We start from the raw sequence: 21,911 nt of genomic DNA, 5'->3' as shown, positions 1-21,911 counted from the left end.
TTTTTTCCTCCCGGCGTGGACCCAAATAACATCGGACCGTTGGGTCTTGCGTACGGTGCAGGCCGGTTATCGCCTGCAGTTTTCTTCGCCCCCCCCCACCATCCTCGTCCCTCTTCAGGGACCCCTCTCACGAGCAATTCCTCTGTCAGGAGGTGCACACGCTCCTCGTCAAGGGAGCCATAGAGGAGGTTCCAGAGAGCGAGAAGGGCAAGGGGTTTTATTCCCGCTACTTTCTAATCCCCAAGTCCAAGGGCGGCCTCAGGCCCATTCTCGACCTGCGCGAACTCAACAAGTATATGGTGAAGTTGAAGTTCCGTATGGTATCCCTTGGAACCATCATCCCATCCCTGGATCCTGGAGACTGGTACGCCGCCCTCGACATGCAGGACGCTTACTTCCATATCTCCATATCCCCCAAGCACAGGTGTTTCCTCCGCTTTGTGGTCGACCGCCGACATTATCAATTTGCAGTCCTCCCATTTGGCCTCTCTATGGCCCCGAGGGTGTTCACGAAATGCATGGCAGTCGTCGTCGCGCACCTTCGGCGTTGCCGCATTCACGTGTTTCCCTATCTCAACGACTGGCTGATCCGGGGCACATCAGAGCTGCAGGTCCATGACCACGTCCGCAGGATCAGCAGCCTCTTTGCTGCCTTGGGCCTCGTGATCAACGTGGACAAGTCCACTCTACTCCCCACGCAGCGGATAGAGATCATCGGGGCCGTTCTGGACTCTACTCTGGCCAGGGCCTTGCTACCCTTGCCCAGGTTCCAGTCGCTGTCGACCATCATTCTGCGCTTGCAGGCGGCCCCGCTGACCTCTCTACGAACATGTCTGGCCTTCCTGGGCCATATGGCAGCCTGTACGTTCGTGACGGCGTATGCCCGACTCCGCATGAAGCCTCTTCAATCTTGGCTCACCGCGCAGTACCGGCCGGCCAGACATTCGTTGGACACAGTCGTCACCGTTCCTCAGAGGGTACTGGACTCCCTTCGTTGGTGGCTGGACCAGTCCGTGGTCTGTGCGGGGCTCCCGTTTCATCCGCCCCAGCCCTCGGCATCCCTGACTACAGACGCCTCAGATCTGGGCTGGAGGGCGCACTGCGGCGCCCAAAGAACTCAGGGCTTGTGGACCCCTCAGGAGATGGACCTCCACATCAACATACGAGAGTTGAGAGCGGTCCGTCTTGCTTGTCAAGTGTTTGTCCATCTCCTTCAAGGTCGTTGTGTCGCGGTGTTCACCGACAACACGACAACCATGTTTTACATCAACAAGCAGGGCGACACCAGGTCCTCTCCCCTATGTCTCGAGGCGATGCGTCTCTGGGAGTTTTGCATAGCCCATGCCGTTCACCTCTCCGCCTCCTATCTCCCGGGAGTGCGAAACACTCTGGCGGATCGACTGAGCAGATCCTTCTGCTCGCACGAGTGGTCCCTCCGTCCAGACATTGCCCTCTCTCTATTCCAGAGGTGGGGACGTCCCCGGATGGACCTCTTCGCGTCCAGGGAGAACAGGAAGTGTTGAGCATTCTGCTCCTTCCAGGGTCAGCAGCCAGGGTTTATAGCAGATGCCTTCCTGATCCCATGGGCAACCCACCTGTTTTACGCGTTCCCTCCCGTTCCGCTGATACACAGGGTTCTCCTCAAGGTGCGCAGAGACAGAGCTCAGGTGATTCTCATAGCTCCAGCATGGGCCAGACAGCACTGGTACCCCAGGTTGCTGGACCTCTCAGTAGCCAACCCCGTTGCCCTGCCCCTACATCTGGACCTGATCACCCAGGACCATAGCAGGCTCTGTCACCCGGACCTTCAGTCTCTGCACCTTACGGCATGGCTCCTGCGTGGTTGACAGGGTCCGAGTTACGCTGCTCTACCCAGGTTCGGAAGGTTCTCCTGGGCAGTAGAAAGCCTTCCACCAGGGCTACTTACTCGGCTAAGTGGAAGCGTTTCTCCTGTTGGTGTTCGGAGAAAGGTCTTCTCCCTATGGAGACTCCCATCACCACTATTCTAGACTACATCTGGTCCCTCAAGGCCCAGGGTCTGGCATTGTCGTCCCTCTGGGTCCACCTAGCGGCCATCTCCACGTTTCATCCTGGAGTGGACGGATGTTCCGTCTTCTCCCACCCTATGGTGGCGAGATTCCTGAAGGGGCTGGAGCATCTCTATCCACAGATCCGCCCTCCTGCCCCCTCATGGGACCTCAACCTGGTCCTAACTCGGCTCATGTGTCCTCCATTCGAGCCATTAGCTACTTGCTCCCTGCTCTATCTCTCGTGGAAGACCGCCTTCCTAGTGGCCATCACCTCAGCTAGACGGGTGTCAGAACTACGGGCCCTCACAGTAGATCCCCCGTATACGGTCTTCCATAAAGACAAGGTGCAGCTGAGACCACACCCTGCTTTTCTTCCCAAGGTGGTCTCAGCTTTCCACATTAACCAGGAGATCTTCCTCCCCATCTTTTTCCCAAAGCCCCATTCGTCCCGCAGGGAGCAACAGCTCCACTTGCTAGATGTCCGTCGGGCGCTAGCATTTTATGTGGACAGGACCAAACCGTTCCGCAAGTCCCCCCAGTTATTCGTGGCGGTAGCGGACCGGGTCAAGGGGCTACCGATTTCCTCGCAGAGGATATCTTCCTGGGTTACCTCCTGCATTAGGACCCGCTACGACCTGGCCCACGTTCCGACGGGCCGTGTGACTGCTCACTCCACCAGAGCACAGGCATCATCGCTGGCTTTCCTTGCCCGTGTGCCAATCCAAGACATTTGTAGGGCGGCGACCTGGTCATCGGTCCACACATTCGCTTCCCATTACGCCCTGGTTCAGCAGTCCAGAGATGATGCGGCCTTTGGCTCTGCAGTGCTCCAGGCCGCGACCTCTCACTCCGACCCCACCGCCTAGGTAAGGCTTGGGATTCACCTACCTGGAATGGATATGAGCAATCACTCGAAGAAGAAAAGACGGTTACTCACCGTTGTAACTGTTGTTCTTCGAGATGTGTTGCTCATATCCATTCCACACCCGCCCTCCTTCCCCACTGTTGGAGTAGCCGGCAAGAAGGAACTGAGGAGTGGGCGGGCCGGCAGGGGTAAATATCTAGTGCCATAGTGGCGCCACTCTAGGGGGCGACCTGCCGGCCCACTGGAGTTGCTAGGGTAAAAAGTTTCCGGCAAACATGCACGCGCAGCGCATACACCTACCTGGAATGGATATGAGCAACACATCTCGAAGAACAACAGTTACAACGGTGAGTAACCGTCTTTTATAGCTCACGCTAGACTGTGCATGAGATGCCCAAGCATTCAGTTCAGTTCGTTTTACAGACTGCCTGTCGTACCTACCTACAAAAGTGGACTGGATTTCAGATCTGGTGCCAGCCCAAAAGCATCACTCTGGATGAAGCCACTCTACCTGTAATCCTAGACTATCTGTTCACTCTCAAGAAATTGGGACTCTCTATTAGCTTGCTAAAAGTCCACTTGGCAGCAACTGCAACCTTCCGCCAGCAGGTAGAAAGGTACTCCATTTTCTCCCACCCAACTACAAATAAGTTTCCTCTTTCCTCAACCCAGACTTTCTACCCCACAATGGGTAGAGCCCTGCGCAGATACAAAATTTATATCCACAGATGCGGATATCCATGGATATAAAGTGGATATCGTTGGAATTGCAGGGCTCGAGTGAGTGAGTGAGTGACAACAAGCAAGATCAGCAGGGCCATGGCCAGCTACCAGGTCAGGAACTGCAGTGGCAAAAGCATCAGCAGGTTGAGCCATTGCTCACAGGAGCCAGCATGCAGCCCAGGCAGCTCCTCCAGCATGTCTGTACCACTCACAGCCCTGTCTACTGGGGCAGGCACCAGGTTTGCATATAGCTATCCCTGGTCACACTAGTCCATTGGTTCCCAAACTAGGGGGCGCGCCCCTCTGGTGGGGCCTGAAATTCCGTGGGGGGTGCGAGGCTGCTCGGCCCTTCAGCTCCCGGCCATGGAAGCTAGCCCCCAGCCCCTTCCCTCCAGTCTCTCCTCCCCCATAGTTACGCCACCACACAGGTAGCACGGCTTGTGCCCGCCCATCTCCCAGGCTTTCTAATAAGTCAGTCTTGCCACTCTGAGCAGCCTGATAAGGGGCAGGGAGTTGGGGGTGGGTGGATAAGGGGAAGAAGGTGCCGGGGGGCAGTCAGGGAGCGGGGGGGCTTGGATAGGCATGGAGTACTGGGGGGCCTGTCAGGGGGTTGGGGTGTGGATCCAAGGGTTGGGACAATCAGGAGACAGTGACTGGGGGGGTGGTTAAGGGGTGGTGTCCCAGGGGGGCGGTCAGGGGACAAGGAGCAGGGGGAGTTGGATAGGGGGTAGGGTTCTGGGAGGGGGTGGTTAGGGGCAGGGAGTCCTGGGAGAGGGTGGTCAGGGGACAAGGATTGAGGGGGTTGGATTATGGTAAAGGAGAGGTGGGGAGTGTGAGGGTTTCTTGAAAATTAAAAAGGGGGCATGATGCCGAAAGTTTGGGAACCACTGCACTAGTGTGTGCAAGCGCCTCGCACTCTCCCAGACAGGAGATGTACATCGCTGCATGGAAGGGACAGCTGGATGCTGGTTCCTGCGAGTGGTGCCCCCACATGCTGATGCTTTTTGCCACTGTGGGTCTTGGCCCGGTCACTGGATATGGCCCCGCTGATCTCACTCGTTGTCACTACAGCCATGCAACTCTACAGATATCCACATCTGCGGATATAAATTTTGTATCCGCACAGGGCTCTAACAGTGGGATCTTAACCTAGTACTAAAAGGACTGACCAGACCGCCATTTGAACCTATGGCCCCTTGTCCTTTAACTCACCTCTCCGTGAAGACAGCATTCCTGATCACCATCACCTCGACAAGAAGGATAGAAGAGATAGCGGCTCTGATGGCGCACCCCCCCACACAGTGTCCTTCCCTGACAAAGTCATGCTTAGACCACATCCAAAGTTCACTCCCAAGGTGACTTCTGCATTTCACGTGAACCAATTCATTCACCTTCCAACCTTTTATCCCAAATTTCATCAGGATAATAGGAAAGCCATCCTCCACATGCTCGACATGAGTAGAGCCTTGGCCTTCTATTTGGGCAGAACAAGACTCTTCCTCTTCATTGCTGATAGGTCAAAAGGCACAGCGATTTCTGTTCAAAGACTCTCCAAACGGGTCTCAAACTGTATCAAACTCAATTACCAGATTTTCACCGTAACACCTCCATCTTCAATATGCACACATTGTATAAGATCAGCCCCCTCATCCATCACCTTCTCCAAGGGTGTCCCTATATCAGAAATCTGCAGAGCAGCTACCTGGGCATCTGCACGTACCTTTACAAAGCACTATGCCATCTTGGGGGACTATGCTTCAGACACCATATTCATTGCCCTGGGGCTATCATCCATAACAGACTCGACTCTGAAGCCCCAGCCTTCAGTGGCGGGTACTGCTTGGGAGTCATCTACAGTGAAGCACCCATAGAGACACTACTCAAAAAAGAAGAAGAGGAAGTTACTCACCTTGTGCAGTAACCATGCTTATTCGAGATGTGTGTTTTTATGGTGCTCCATGACCCACCATCCTCCCCTCTACCACAGAGTTCTTGCCAGTGACTCTGCGGTAGAAAAGGAATTGAGGAGCATTCACCTGTGCAGCACTGGTTAGCCTCATGGCAGAGCACGACGGGGCAGCAAATGCATGGGCTGAATGGACACTGCTACTAAAGTTCTCCAATCAGCAGGGCAGGGATGCAGATACCTCTACAGTGGAGCACCCACAGGGACACACATCTTGAAGAACCATCATTACTGCACAAGGTGATTAACTTCCTCTTTTCCTTCAGCAACACCTTTTATCCTTGTGTTATTGCATATATATTAGGCAAATAGATCCATTGCTAGTGGTGAATAACAGTGGTACATCTTTTTCCTGTGTCTCTTTGGAAAGAAAAGGCATTAGATCTGCTCCCATTTATATTATCCATTTCTTAAACTGAGAACTTATTCCTAAGTCATTCAGTTTTATAAAAGTAACTTCATTCAACCCTATTAAAGGCCTTTTCAGCAGTTAACTAGAAGAGTAGTAGAGGCTTCTTTTTTTATCTTAGTGAGAGTGATGTTCCTAGTACCCATATATGATTATCTGTATTGTTTATAAAACCTATTTGATCTCTGATAACTTAATATTGTCTCTGTGATGTAGTCTGTTCACCAATATGTTGGTGAGAATCTTAATCTCAGTTCTATAAAGAAATTGGGTTATACGATGTAAGGTTCTTTCCAGGTTTGGGAATAACAGCCGTTGTAGCTGGAAGAGGACCTACCAATTTCCCTATAAACATTTATAATATTTTTATTGGTAACCCATCTCAATCCAGGACTTTACCATTTTTCATATCATTTATAAATACTAAATTTTTTCCTCTCTGATGAATTATTCAAGCAGAGCTATGTTTAAATGAAATATGAGGAGGTTCATGTTACTTAGCACTAAAATGTGTCATCCTTTGTGGCTGTATGAGAGTACAAGAAGTAATAAGGCTGCCCAATCCCCTCCCAATAACCCCAAGCAACCATATGGATCTCATAGTTTGTAACTGACAGCACAGAACATACAGGGGAAGCACAAGTATTGCTTGCCCAGTTATTCCCTCACCCATCCCTAACAAGTGTCTCTGAGAACAATGCCTTCCCAGCACTCCTCTTGGGGCAACACATCTGTTCACTGTCTCATACTCTGGACTTTACCTCAAGGCACAATCTAGCTCATAATTTTTATTTTTCTAATGCAAAAATAACTTTTGTAAATATTTTAATATCAAAAAACATCTCCCATTTCTTTTGCCTTTCTTCATTCCTAATCATGCATGGAGGATTATGTTGGTAGTTTGCTTTCCTTTTAGCTTTCTATCTAACAGTTTATCCCCTTTATTCCCTTTTGTCTCTCTTTTCACGGAATAAGTATTTTGTATATCAGAAGAGCTTTTTCTGTTTTATCATTTAGCAAAGTGTTTAGCTTGCAACTGAAGTTGATGAATTTTTGTACGATTTTGTTTGAACTATTTTTTTAATTATATGATTTTTGGTTTTGCATCTCATGTACCAGTTGCAATCTATTTTGTAGTCTCACTTTTTCAATTAAGGAACTATTAATAAGATGACGTCTCATAACTGCTTTATTTGCAAGGATAGCCCCCTTAGTATGTAATCTTTGTTGTTACGTTCAAAATATGAGTAGTATCTTTTTTTAAATGACTGCTCTGTCTGGATCTTGTAACAGGAAACAATTCAGTCTGCCAGTCTGTTTGGAGAATGATTCCCCCCCCTCACCCTTCCAAATTAAAGGTTAGTTTGGTTGGAACAAGAGCTGACCATGTAATTCTATGTTTATAGTTTGTTGGAAGACAATGGGCATGTCTACCCTTACCTCCGGAGCGACTGATCAAGCGGGGGTTGATTTATCGGGTCTAGTGAAGACGCGATAAATGGACCGCAGAGCGCTCTCCCGTCGACTCCAGTACTCCACTGGCGCAAGACACATTGGCAGAGTAGCTGAAGTTGTGTAATTTAGATCGATCCCGTCTCCGCGCAGCCCCGTGTAGACCAGGCCAGTGTTAGTGATCAAAATTAAATCTATCATCATATAAAGTTTATGTGGATGAGAATAAAATGAGAACAGATAAAACTGTCATCATGTGTTTATAAAGATGATCAAGATTTGTATCTCTCTTTTGTTTAGTGTCTGCTCTATCCAATCTAGCATTTAATGTTAAAATAATATCCTAAAATAATTTCTCCTCTTTGGAACCCTAAAGAATTTATTTTTAAAATCTTTTTGATTCTGGGATACACTAAGCTGATTGTAACTTTTTGTCATTTAAATCTCCTTTGAGGATAATAAATCTAAAATTAAAAATTAGAGCTCTATTATTAGAAATGTATAGTGTTTGGAAAAGAGCATATTCCTCTTTTTAAGATTTGTTAGAAAATAATAGATTTGCCCCAACCATATTCCCTTGAAGTCACTTTTCTTTTGTCTCTTTTCAATGTATTTCCATTATATAGATAAAGGATTTTCTTTAGTTTTGTACTGATTTTGGCTCCAATTAAGGAAGAAAGTTAAGCACATTCTTAAATACTTTCCTAATGAGGATGCTTTCCTGAATATCAAGGCTTTTGAATCTCTGACCACATTATGTGATGTTACCAAAATGTTACAATTTTATATATATATTTGCCATGTGTATGGATAACCTATTTAGACAAAATTATTTTTATATTTTATTTTAATTCAACCAAAACAATTATAGTTTTCTGGGTTCTTTTTAATAGTTTAAAATAAAAACAATATTTTCTAAACCATCAAATCCCAGTACAGTACTCTGGGAGAGGAAGGGATAACTCAGTGGTTTGAGCATTAGCCTGCTAAACCCAGGGTTGTGAGTTCAGTTCTTGAGGGGACCACTTAGGGATCTGGGGCAAAAATTAGTACTTGGTCCTGCTAGTGAAGGCAGGGGGCTAGACTCAACAACCTTTCAGGGTCCCTTCCAGCTCTGTGAGATAGAATATCTCCATATATTTAATTTGACTTCGTGCTCCATGATCTTATGCATAATATCCTACAATAATGGTCCAAAACATTACAGTTTACAAAGTTATAACATAGAGTAGGAATATTTGTTATAAAATGCTGTGATTTTATGTTACTTAATTATAAATATGTATACATTTCACCATAGTGCAAAGAGAAATTTTTTGCCAAGGGGCACTAGAGTATACCTCTGCTTCTAAAAATAGAATAATAGTATATTTAATACCAATTGAAAGTAGACAGGTCTTCAGTATTGGAGGGATCATCCAAAAGATCCACACACAGCAAATTTTGTGGAACTGAGGTCATGCAATTACTAACTGTAGGTAAGTATGAGGAGAAAATTTTGAAAGTTAGCAGAATTTGAACAGCCAAGCAGTAGTATGTACTAAAGCTTGAGTGGTGCTAAGGTTCTTCTTGCCACTCATGTGCTGCTGATAGTCTTATACTGAAAAGCGTTTTGAATGTATTGGAGGTTTTGTATTCCAAAGGTGGATTTTATACAATTTATCCACTCTGCCTATTTCATGAAACAGATGGGAAATGGCAGCAACAGTGTACTGCACAAAATCTCTCACAGAGTACGACTGGTTTCTACACAAGCGTTGAAGTCTCAGGGAAAGGTGATAAGAGTTCCACACTAACCTGTAGTAATGACTTGTAGAACACACTGAAAAGAATCTTTTTCTTACTTCTTAAATGAGTCTAGCATTTATAGGGCAGTTAAATGAAGACAGTTCTCAAATTCATAACTGCTGTTGTGCTTTGCATGTCCTGCTTCCTTCATTGCTGCTTGGCCAACCCATTCCCTTCCCTGTTGGGTTTCTGCTAGTGGTTCCACATTTTGCATGCTGTCTTAATAATGGAATATGCTTTCCTGTAACTAGATTATGGGTTAGCCTCCTATGGTCCTGTGTGTTCTTGAGAAATGGGTTCCTTCTACTGCTGGTGGTAAAATCATGTGTTTTGATGTTGTTATAAATTGTTCTTCATGTTGCATTAAACCTCAGTTGAAATGTTCCCCCATAAGACTTAGCTTTTCATATTTGACTGGAAACTCTTTATGTTTGTGTAGCAATTCATTTTACTATAACCTATGGCTTTTAACTGTACCTCCCATAATGAAGAGCAGACTTAATACTCTGTGCTAAATCTTGTTATGACATATAAAAGGTAAGTAATTTCTCTAACCATTCCTAAAGATTGTGGTCATGTAGTAAAGGCTTCTCTTTCCTCTTTTATTTATTTTACTTTTACTTCACTTGTAGCATGAGCTTTTCTTCATGTCATTTTCTATTTTACTTGTAAAGATACCCTTATAGATGCTATGATTTGCTGCAAAACATATCATGTAGATTTAAACACATCCAATCTGTTGCAACAAGTGATTTCATGTCTCAGACCAGTCATGATTGATAGATAGAGATTGTCAGCAGGTTTCTTGTTTTTTACCATTCCCTCTGTTTATTTTAATTTTAAATGCTTTGTTTCACATAGTGTTTGGTGTTTATGCCCACGTGAACAAGGCTTACTCTGCATTACAAGGCATTACAATTATAATTTAAATATAATAAAATCCTGTGGACGTAAAGGTCAGGGCAGTGGAATGTGGATGCTCTGCTTTCTGATTGTTTCCTCCTGAGCCACCCTGGGGAATGATATTGGATGAGATCCCAATGTATTCAGAGCTTCTCTGCCAAAATATATTGGCAGCTAGGGGAATGTAGATAGAAGAAACAATAAGACTTCCTGTGATATGGGAGACAGGCACAGGTTATCATCTCTGGAGCAGCCTGTGAGTGAGGGAAGAAATACAGTTGTTCCAAAACCATCTGTCCCAGCAAGTCATGATATAGTGTATGATGGTACATCAGAATATTTACTTCAGGGTTACATGATTTTTAAAATCATGTAACCCTGATGTACATACGGATTTTAAAAATATCACAGGTACAAAATATATACAAATGATAAAATATGAAAAAGACAATTTACACAAAGCTCTAAAGTAGGTTAAATGTTTGGGCTAGAAAACACTATTATTTTTTGAAATTTAAAATATTTTTTAATGGAACAATGTTAAAAAAATAAGACAGACTATGAATGTGCAATATACAGGAAATGGGAGTATTGGCTAATTGATTAATCCTTCACTGTGTTTGAAGCACGGTTTGTATTCTGCATCTGAGAGCATAGGATAGGAAATGATCAAGTCTAGTTGAGTGTTTTTTCACAATTATGGATTCCTCTTCTACAGCTGCTTTTAAAATTTGTGGAAAGCAAATTATTTCCCCCAGTGCATATGTTGCTAGTCAGGTGAGTGATAAAGTGTAAACATTAGGTCACCATGAGACGCTGCAAAGCACAATTTAGCTTTGTTATCTGAAGTCCTCTGTGCTCAGAGAATAAAAAAATACCTCCAAGAGCTATGTTTGAAGCCAGCTGTTTTTTTGCCATTGTCATCTGGACGTTGTAAAATGGTATTCTGTCAGCACATTTTTTTATATTAGATCAGCAAGTCTCAGTTGCTCTGTTCATTATACATTTCTTGTTTTTGTTCATATACTAGCTCCACTATAGATTGAAAGGGCTTAAGATGAACTCAGGAGGAACAGAGGCTACGACTCGAGAGTAACTATTATTCCTTAAAGGAGTTGCTTTCCATTCGCAAACATTGCTTTGCGCTATGGGTTTGGGCTCCTGTTCCCACAGTTTGTTGAAGACTCTCTCTTGACTTCCATTTTACTTCTTTAGCACTGTCTTTGTCCACTAACATTTTCTTCTCCTAGTAGCTTTTATCTGTGTCCTTTGAATCATATTTTTACTTAGTTTGTTTTATTAGATTGTTTCTAAGTGTTTGTGTGGGTTTTTTTGTTTGTTTTTTCTTTAGGACTGTGTTGTTGTTTCACTAGGTTTCATTCCAAAGTTTGCTGACTGTCTTGATTATTTTGCAACAGGCCTATTCCTTGTTCTCTCTTTCCATATGGTTTTCAATGAGAAATAGCAGAGCCTCTTCAATTTTAAATAATATCTTATGCAGATAGGCCCATCTCTCCTTTTGCATACACATTTTGGGTTTTCCCCAACTGTGACCCGCTCACTCTTCCAGCTCTCCCTCTCTCTCTCTCTCTCTCATATATATCATTATACCTTCCTTTTTGGTTCAGAATTGCCCTTCAAAGAGAAACATTTTCCTCTTCCAATAAGACTTTATTCTATCATGTACCTGAAAAATGGAAAAACAACTCTGGGCCAAATCAGGGCATCACTGACATTTTGGAGTTTACCTGTGTAGTATTTTTGATGGGGAGGAGGGTGGTTTTAATTTTTAAACATAACCATTTTTTTCAGGGAAGGACAACCATAACCCACTCTAAGTTGCAACATTACCGTCATAAGTTTTTTCATTACAATGAGTAGACTGTGTTACGCTGTAGTATCCAACTTGTGTGAATATGCATTTGGGGCAAGCTGCTGTGGAATGAAAGAAAGAGGTTTAGAAAACAAGGAAGGATTAGTTTCAGACTTAAAAGATGGCTCTAGTCTGAAAAGAGACTGAAAAATGGCACTTTGAGTTTCCACATTTATCACTCATCAATAATTTCCAGATCATGCGTGCTCAGTTTGCAGGCAGATATTTTTCTAGCTCCCACCCCCACAAGCTCAACCTCATATCCAAAAGGTAAGCTGGTCTCTTTCCTTCCTACCCTTCCTTCTTCAACACTAAAAAGGTTTTACAAGGAAAATATGCCTTCAGTGACACCTGTGGAACCCTATTGCTGTAAATAGGTTTGCACGGGTGTAATTCATTGGTGTTGTACTTGAAGTTTTAATGAACAATTCTGTTGAAGAAGCATATGAAGGAAAAGAATCCAGCTCGCACGTCTCACACTTTCATAGGGCTTATCTGCTCTTCAAAGTTAATTTGAGTTATAACAAGTTTAATTAGTGTTGCCTCTAATTTGAGTCTCATCCACACACAAAAACCTTGAACTAAAGTTTGATGTGCTTTTTAACTTTTAACAGCTGGCTGGCCTCGGTGTATAGGCCACAGCTCAAATTATGACAACTCATCAACTACTAATCCAATTATTCTGTGCAGCTCACATGTTATTTCGCAGTGTGACTGCTCTGATTCAAGCAAGACTGAAAAAAGTTAACTTGAGTGTAGATAACTTGAGTTAACTCTGCAGTGAAGACATATCCTATATTGTGTTGGCTCTGCAGGGCTAACAGTATTGAAAACAAAAACTTCTGTAGTCTCCATGGCAAGCAGATATGACTCTAAATACTCAGACATGATTCAGCACTGTTACTTCAATATTACACCAAAAACTGGAGTAACACAGTGGGAATTGGGCCCACAAGGAGTAGATCTATTGAGTAAGAAGATGCTATTTTTACATAATCACTTTTCAGAATAGATCTACACTATAAAACACGTATTAGGCATAGTACTTTTCTAAACTAGACTTAAGCAACTGAATAAATTCATTTGTCTCCAGCCATGTTTGTGCAGCTGTGAAGCAGAATTGCTAAATGTTTTCACAATCACCACATTCTAACTTGTTCACATTTTGAATTTCTCTCTAAGAAACCTCAGAGACTCCACTGAAAGCAGCAATAATCAAGTCTTCAAACAGATTATATTAATACAGACATATTATTATTCTGGTCTGCACATAAAACACAAGGACTTAAGTTCAGGATCACTGCGGTCACAATTATATACAATGAACTTGGAATTTAATGTAAAATTGAAAGTTTAATATGTATCTTTGAAAGCTGTATATTCATTTCTTAACCTAAAAATCTGTCCTTTAGGCTGGCTTGTTTGTGTTTTTTAATTGCTTATATCAGATTCAAACTGTCAACCAATAACTTTCTGCTTGAATATATGTATCCTATATATACACTATATAAAACTGTTAAGGTGTCATATACGTAGAGCCTCTGATTCTAGATCCCAGGAGCTTGCCCATTAAATCGCCACATCTTGCTGTGCCTGTTATCTACTGTAGCCCATAGAGTCTGTGCTCTCTCTGCAGGTCCAGTCCAGGTGCAGTAGCAAGGAGAACATCCTCAGAGCCAGTAAGTATTGCTGCCTCCCAGATGTACTTTTGAATCATGACCCCCATTTTAGTTAGGAAGTGGGAGAGCAAGTTAGAATAATATTTTGGTGGTGTGGAAAGAGAAGAACGAGAGAGGGTTCATATGACTTTACAGCAGGAATAGAAAAAAAAATAGGACAATGAAATTCAATCCAAAAAGAAGAAAAAAAGAGAAAACATTAGCAGCTTTCACCTTTCTAAAATAGCAGTTAGAGTCTGTGTTAATAGGTATTTTCCTCTTAATTCTTTTCCACATGATATTTCTCTTAGTGACATTAGTCTAAGCTATGTATACTATGATAAATGATAGAGACCGCATCATCGTGCAGTTCCTGCCTGGGCTTTTATCCTCTTTCTTTGGAGTCACCAGCCCACCTGTTGATCACCACATCATGGGCGATGTACCTGCATTTAATAGTGCAGATACACATTTCACAGGGGGAAAGAATCAACACACAAATAATGGGAAGGTAAATATTCATGATTTTCACTTTTGAGCTTGAAGTGTTTAGAAATGCTGAGGTAAATGAGGAAAAAAATTAGATGTCAGATTCAAAAAAAGGATTTACACAAATTAACTCTTTCTAGAATTGTAGTTTGTAACCTTCCAGGTTAAAGACCTCTCTTCATGTGCCCTGAAAATTTAATCTACCTAAACATATTACACTCTACATGGGAAGTTGGTTTAGTGGTCAAAACAGAAGTAGTTCGATCTCCTGAGTTCTGTTGCCAGCTCTCCATCTGATTAGCTGAGTGGCCGTAGGCAAATCACTTGACTTCTGTGCCTCAAAGTATTCATTTCTAGAATGAGTACAGCATTATTTTATCACGTAGAATGTTGTGTGATATAAATGGTTGTCTTTAAAAGCACTTTGAGATACTCACATGGAAGATTGTGAGGGCTGAAGCTTATTATTATTTATTAATTATTATTGTCATCATCTAGATTTTGTAAAAAAATAAATCTACTGTTCCATAACTGGGAATTAAAAACCAAAATCCTTATAAGTTGGTCTTGTCCATGAACATAACAGGAATTTAAGATTTCTGCTTTTAAATATCTGACATATCTGAAAGAAAAAGAAAAATCAGTGCTAAGAAGCAATAGGGGGAAAAGAATGATACCTCTATATGTTTCCTTCCTCTTTTATGCCTTAGCATTATGAAAGGCTACTGTAGATCCAGAAGAGATTATTTTTTGTTTTGGTTTGTGTCTTTTGGGCGGGGGGAGGGTTGCAAAAGTAATGACTGCTGTTTCATCTGTGATTTTAAAGATTTGCAAGATGGGTGGATTTCCTTCTGCTTTAAAAAAAAAGAATATTTGTAATTTATAGACATTTTCCCCCTAGATTTTTAACAGATCGCTTTGGATATTTGACATAAAAAAAGCAAATTGACAGCTGTTTGATATGGTTTGAATTCCACAAAATTATTTATATCTTCATTTCCAGAGAATTCTCACAGCTATGTGGGCGCCATTCAAAGACTGGACACTGAGTATACACTAAGTGTGGCACTCCAGGGGTTCTAGGAGCAGGGCTGCCAAGAGGGTGGGGCAAGTGGGGCAATTTGCCCCGGGCCCCGCAGTGGCCCTCACGAGAGTTTTTTGGGGGCACTGGAATGGGGTTCTTCACTCGCTCCGGGGGTTCCGGAAAACTCTCACGGGGCCCAGGCCCCGGGACTTTTTCCACTCCGGGTCTTTGGCGGCGGGGGAGGTGTCCTTCTGCCCTGGAGTGGAAGGACTCCCCATGCCGCCGAATTACTGCCAAAGCGGGACCCGCTGCCGAAGTGCTGGGTCTTTGGCAGTAATTCGGCGGTGGGGGTCCCCCACCACAGGTCTTCGGGGTACATTGGCGGCAGGTTCCGGAGCGGAAGGACCCCCCACCGCCGAATTACTGCCAAAGCGGGGGCCCCCCGCCACCAAAGACTCCAGGCCCCCTGAATCCTCTGGGCGGCCTTGTCTAGGAGGTGAAATTGTGGTATCTGAAATATTTATCAATAACTTCTGTAAAACAGAAGACCTCAGAAACCCTGAAAACATGTATACTAGAATGTCTAACAATACATGTGTGCTTGTATTGTCACTCTCTGTTAAGTAGTTATCCTTCTTTAGAGGCACATTTCAATCTTACCCTTACTTTATGGTTTAAAGAAAAAAGGAACAGAAAATCACAACTCAAAACACAGTCATCCAAGGAAAGGTTCGGTGGGACCCCACCCTTCTTTTCAGGATTTGCCTTCCAACAGTCCATGATTCCTGTGATGCACAGGGTTTGTTCATCCCTTCTAAAGGAGCTCCTCCAAGCATTCTATGAGCTGCAGACAGGCTTCTCTCACATCGGAAGCCTGGGCAGGGCTGAAATGGAGTAGATCTCCTTTTAACTTCCCCTCTCCATGCCTAACATTGCTCTAGGTGAAATGAGGGACAGGGCTAACTAGGTCCACGGGTCCTCATTAATCCTGTCAGCGGGATCTATCTGCCCCACCGCAATGAGGAAAAAATGTTTTACTCCTGTTAACCCTGCAGTTAACAGAGCTATAGAACAGGGCCGCCCAGAGAATTCAGGGGGCTTGGGGCCCCCCACTGCTGAATCGTCGCCGAAGACCCGGCACTTCGGCAGTGGGTCCCAGGGCGGAAGGACCCCCTGCTGCCGAATTGCTGCCGAAGACCCAGAGCGGAAGAAGCTCTGGGGGCCTGGGCCCCGCGACAGTTTTCCGGGGCCCTCAGAGTGAGTGAAGGACCCTGCTTCAGGGGCCCCAAAAAACTCTTGTGGGTGCCTGAGGCGGTTAGAGGCAAAAAGGCATCTTTTAAAAATTGGAAGTCAAATCCTACTGAGGAAAATAGAAAGGAAGATGAACTCTGGCAAGTCAAGAATAATAATATATTTAAGCAGGCCAAAAAAGAATTTTAAGAGCAACTAGCAAAAGATATACAAAATAGCAACATTTTTTTAAGTACATCTGAAGCGGGAAACCTGACAAACAATCAGTGAGGGCACTGATGGTCAAGGTGGTAAAGGAGCACTAAGGAAGACAAAGCCCTTGCAGAGAAGCTAAATGAATTATTTGCATCAGTATTCACTACAGAGGATGTGAGGGATAATTCCACACCCAAGCCAGTCTTTGTAGGTGACACATCTGAGGAACTGTCCCAGACTGAGGTGTTGATATAGGAGGTTTTTGAACAAATCAATACATTAAACAGTAATAAGTCACCAGAACAGGATGGTCTTCACGCAAGAGTTCTGAAGGAACTCATATAGGAAATTGCAGAACTACTAAGGGCTTGGCTACACTTGTGAGTTACAGTGCCTTAAAGGAGCCCCGGGTGCACTAGCTCACTAACCCATCCACATTGGCAAGGCACGTAGAGCGCTCTGACTCCATGGCTAGAGTGCTCCTGGTACTCCACCTCAGCGAGTAGAATAATGTTTGATGCGCTCCCCCTGTAGCCTCCCAGCGTCAATGTGAACGAGGTGTTGCATTACTGCACTCTGATTAGCCTCCGGAAAGGTCCCATAATCCCCTTAAGTGGCCATTCTTGTCATTGTTTTGGATATGGCGTTTGAAAGCTCTGTTTGACAGCCAGCATGCTTATCTGTTCCGAGACAAAGCAACCATTACTGTGGAATATTGTGTGAGAGAGAGAGAGGCGGCGGGGGGAAAAGGGGGAGATCTGCTGCTGTCTGAACTTACAAGACAGCATGCTGACATGCTCTCAGCCCCCCAAAAAACCATTCTCTCCCCCCACATACACACAGCACACTCCCTGAGACACTCCACCCCACCCCTCCCATTTGAAAAGCACATTGCAGCCACTTGCATGCTGGGATAGCTACCACAATGCACTGCTCTCTGTGGCCATTGCAAGAGCTGCTAATATGGCCATGCCAGTGTGCTGGCAGCTGCCAGTGTGGACAGACTAAAGCACTTTCCCTACTGTGCTCTACGAAGGCTGGTTTAACTCAAAGCACTCTACATCTGCAAGTGTAGCCATGCCCTAACTCTGGTATGTAAACTATCACTTAAATTATCCTCTGTACCAGATGACTTGGGGATAGCTAATGTAACGCCAGTTTTTTTAAAAGGCTGCAGAGGTGATCCTGGCAATTACAGGCCAATAAGCCTAACTTCAGTACTAGGCAATTTGGTTGAATCTATAGTGAAAAATGGACTTAGCAGAAACATAAATAAACACGATTTGTTGGGGGAAAGAGTCAGCGCTGCTTTAGTAAAGGGAAATCATGCCTCACCAACCTGTTACAATTCTTGGGGGGGGGAGGGTTGTCAAAAAAACATGTGGACAAGGGTGATCCAGTGAATATAGTGCACTTGGATTTTCAGAAGGCTTTTGACAAGGTCCCTCACCAAAGGCTCTTAAGCAAAGTAAGCTGTCATGGAATAAGAGAGAAGATCCTCTCTATCAGTAATTAGTTAAAAGACAGGAAACAAAGGGTATGAATAAATGTACCGTTTTCAGAATGGAGAGTGGTGAATAGCCGGGTCCTGCAAGGATCTGTACTGAGACCAGTGATGTTCAACAAATTCATAATTGATCTGGAAAAAAGGGGTAAACAGTGAGGTAGAAAAGATTGCAGACAATATAAAATTACTCAGGATAGTTAAGTCCAAAGAAGACAGTGAAGAGTTACAAAGGGATCTCACGAAACTCGGTGACTAGGCAAGAAAATGGCAGATGAAATTCAATGTTGATAAATACAAAGTAATGTACATTGGAAAACATAATCCAAACACTACATACAAAATGATGAGGTCTAAATTAGCTGTTACCATTCAAGAAAAAGAACTTAGAGTCATTGTAGATAGTTCTCTGAAAACATCTGCCTTATAGTGCATCAGGAATCAAAAACTAACAATATTAGGAACAATTAAGAAGGGGATAGATAGTAAGACAGAAAATATCATAATGTCACTGTACAAATCCCTGGTATGCCCACACCTTAAAAACTGTGCAGTTCTGGTCGCTCCATCTCAAAAAAGATATATTAGAACAGGAAAAGGTACAGAGAAGGGTAACAAAAATAATTAGGGGGTTGGAATAGCTTCCATGTGAGGAGGAATTTAAAAAAGTGGGACTGTTCAGCTTGGAAAAGAGACAAATAAGGGGGGATATGATAGAGGTCAGTAAAATTATTAATGGTATGGAGAAAGTGAATAAGGAAGTGTTATTTACTCCTTCACATAACACAAAAACTAGGGATTACCCAATGAAATTAATAGGCAGCAGGTTTAAAACAAACAAAAGGAAGTACTCTTCACACAATGCAAAGTCAGCCTGTGGAACTCATTACCAAGGGGTGTTGTTAAGGCGAAAGGTGTAACTGCGTTCAAAAAAGAATTAGATAAGTTCATCCAGGATCAGTCTATCAAAGACTAATAGCCAAGATGGTCAGGGATGCAACCCCATGCCCTGGGCGTCCCTAAGCCTCAGACTGCCAGAAGTTGGGACTGGACAACAGAGAATGGATCACTCAGTAATTCCACTGTTCTGTTCATTCCCTCTGAAGTATCTGGCACCAGCCTTTGCCAGGCTACATGCATCATTGGTCTGATCCAGTATGAGCATTCTTAATTCTTCTGACCTGTACACACGACTGGGATAGAGATCTCACTATGATGTGGTACATAATGTCATCATGCTACATCTTGTTTGGAGTGTTTAATCATATGACATTTCAGTTCTGTTATTACATATGCAATATGTAAATAGAAGCATTGAAATCATGACCCCTTAAAAAAAAACAGGATGAAAAACCAGTGTGTCCCCAATGGTAGATATACTAGGAGACATGAAGTCCAAAGATAGATATGCAACTAGATCTGGAAACTCTATACACAATATTGCAAAGTCATTCTGCTTATAAAATTTATTTTGTACGAGTGAGCTATCAAATGCTGGATTTTCTAGGAAACACAGGTTAAGCACAAGCTACTCCCATACATCCAAAAAGCTTATGAGTAGCGCTGGAGCAGCAAGTTGAAAAGTCTAAAGTATACTGAAAGTTCCTGATAGTCACAGCCTGGCACCATCACCAGGAGACCTATATTAATTTAAAATAATTTAAAAAAAATTACAACAGCTTTGAAAATATTTTACTGCTCCTCGTTGTTGTTGTTTTTAACCCTGGGCATATTGGTGTGAGCCGAGTGAAAAGATTGAGTAGTTCCAGACAATGTGCTTCTAAAGATTTATATACATGTCTTGGAACAACTTTTGACTAGCCAGTTGTTGTTCTCTTTTAATGGATTTCTATTTAGTGATGCAGTAGCAGCTGGTGTTCCAGCAGCCTAATGGTAGTGGAATAGAGGGAAATTGATGCATTGCACTTTCCCTTTTGCTGTCACTGCCAGGACAATTCTTTCTTAATGTTCCCATTCACATTTCTCAGTTTTCCTTTGCAAAAGAGCGCACATCTTATACAGTCCACTTAAACCTGTTAACGTGCAGTCTGGTATTTCCCAGGGCTGCAGAAGCTCTGTCATCCTTTTAACCAATGTTTCTTTTAATGGCAATTACACATGAAAGGATTTTCTGAATCTGAAGTAGTCTTTCTCTCTTCAAACTGCTTCCCTTTCAGAGTTGTCAGTCTCTTGGGTGTGATAAATAATAAATGTCCCTTTGAAAAGAGAACAAAAGATGAACTGGAAAACGTAGATATTACTTGGAGGAACTTAATTCCTATGCTATTCTGAGCCAAGCACAAGAGGAGTCAGAAGGAAATGGGAGCTTTTGCCTGTTTATAAAAAATGATATTGACTTTGATTTAGTAATAAGATTTGATTGCTTCATGTAGCTTTTGAGAGGCTACTATACCACTAGGTAATCATCAGCTATAGAAATTAGTTCATAAATAATGTCCTACATAAGTCATGTGAGTGAGAATGTGTTGACATTGAAGGAAGTTTTGTGCACTCAGTCATTACTGTACTGACTCAGCATCCTCCTCTGAGCAACGGCAGTTTTTGGCAGTGTGCTTATAAAGTACTTTTACAGCAGACCACAATGGAGACATCCTCTCTTGTTTCAAATAACCTTTTTAAAAGAACTGAAAATATGTAAAGCAACAAATAGGGAGCTTGGTAGCCATAGAGACACCAAAGATAAAATAAGGCATTTTTAAAAATACCTAATCTGTGTTACTGATAATACATTGCAAGGGAAATGGTTTTAAAAATCAAATTTCCTTTTCAGTATTTATGCTACAGCTTTTGTTTTTTAAACCTATTTTAGGAAGTATGGAATGAAGGGAAGGCAGGTGGGAGTGAGTTAACAGGAGGAAGGGAGTGGATGGGAGACGCTGAGGAGGGAAGGTGAGATGGGAGAGAAAGGAGGGAGGAAAGAATGGAGAGGAGCATAGAGGGCAAGGAGATTGAAGCTGACAACAGAGTGATTGAGGGACTGGGGCAACAGGACGGTTGAGCAAATGGCTACCCGGGTAAAAGTAAGACCATTCTGAGTGGAAAAAAATACAGTAAGATCACTTATCACCGGCAAGTAGGAGATTGGGAGGGCATGGGAGGGGGAGGGCATGAAAGTCCCAGGTCAGCCTCTTTCCCTGCCACTCTGCTGCCAACAGTACGCCCAGGTGAGTCCTTAGAGTGCCTTTTTTTTTCCTCCTATTTTTCCTTCCTCCTGAAGAGGGAGGTGGCACTTGAGCTCTGGTGTCCTTGTAGGAGAGGATGCCTCCAGTTTCCTCCACATTTAGAAGCAGCAGAGGAGCCCTAACGGGACCATACACCACTGCCCCACTGCTGCAGTCATTGCTGCCTCTAATTCCTACTGTGAAGAGGAGTCTCTCTCTTTAGTGACTATGGATTCATTCGCAAGTTCTTTGGGGGACCCGTCACACTTTGTATTACAGTAATTAAACCTGGAAGTCACAAATGCATGGATCACCATCACCCAGTCTGTGTCTGACAGGATGAGAAGTAATCGTCTGGCAAGCCAAAGGTGGAAGAAAGTGTTTTTGCTGCTGTTGTTACTTGGTCTAGACTTACTTGTTTTTGCTGCTGTTGTTACTTGGTCTAGATTAAAAAGAGTCCAGAGGACTTCTTGGTTGCATGCCATTTTAATGATGGTGGGACAGACACCTTCTTTTGAGGATGAGGGAACAGTTTTGACTGGTGCTTCAGAGTATCTCCCTCTACCCATTAGCATCACATGTGTCATCCCTGGATTTAA

The 21,911-nt window shown here is 43.5% G+C and overlaps 1 protein-coding gene across 1 annotated transcript in view; it reads left to right on the top strand.

Annotated features, from left to right (window-relative positions):
• Positions 1-21,911, top strand: part of GPHN (gephyrin) — a 562,913-nt gene that overhangs the window by 430,441 nt on the left and 110,561 nt on the right. Inside the window, 1 exon segment of the mRNA XM_030559799.1 lies at positions 13,646-13,688. Within this exon segment, the coding sequence (XP_030415659.1) occupies positions 13,646-13,688 (43 nt within the window).

The sequence above is a fragment of the Gopherus evgoodei genome, chromosome 4 (genome assembly GCF_007399415.2).
Source record: "Gopherus evgoodei ecotype Sinaloan lineage chromosome 4, rGopEvg1_v1.p, whole genome shotgun sequence".
In the NCBI taxonomy this organism is placed as follows: Eukaryota; Metazoa; Chordata; order Testudines; family Testudinidae; genus Gopherus; species Gopherus evgoodei.
Note: the sequence above shows the minus strand (reverse complement) of the source record. Positions and strands in the feature narration are given on the sequence as shown.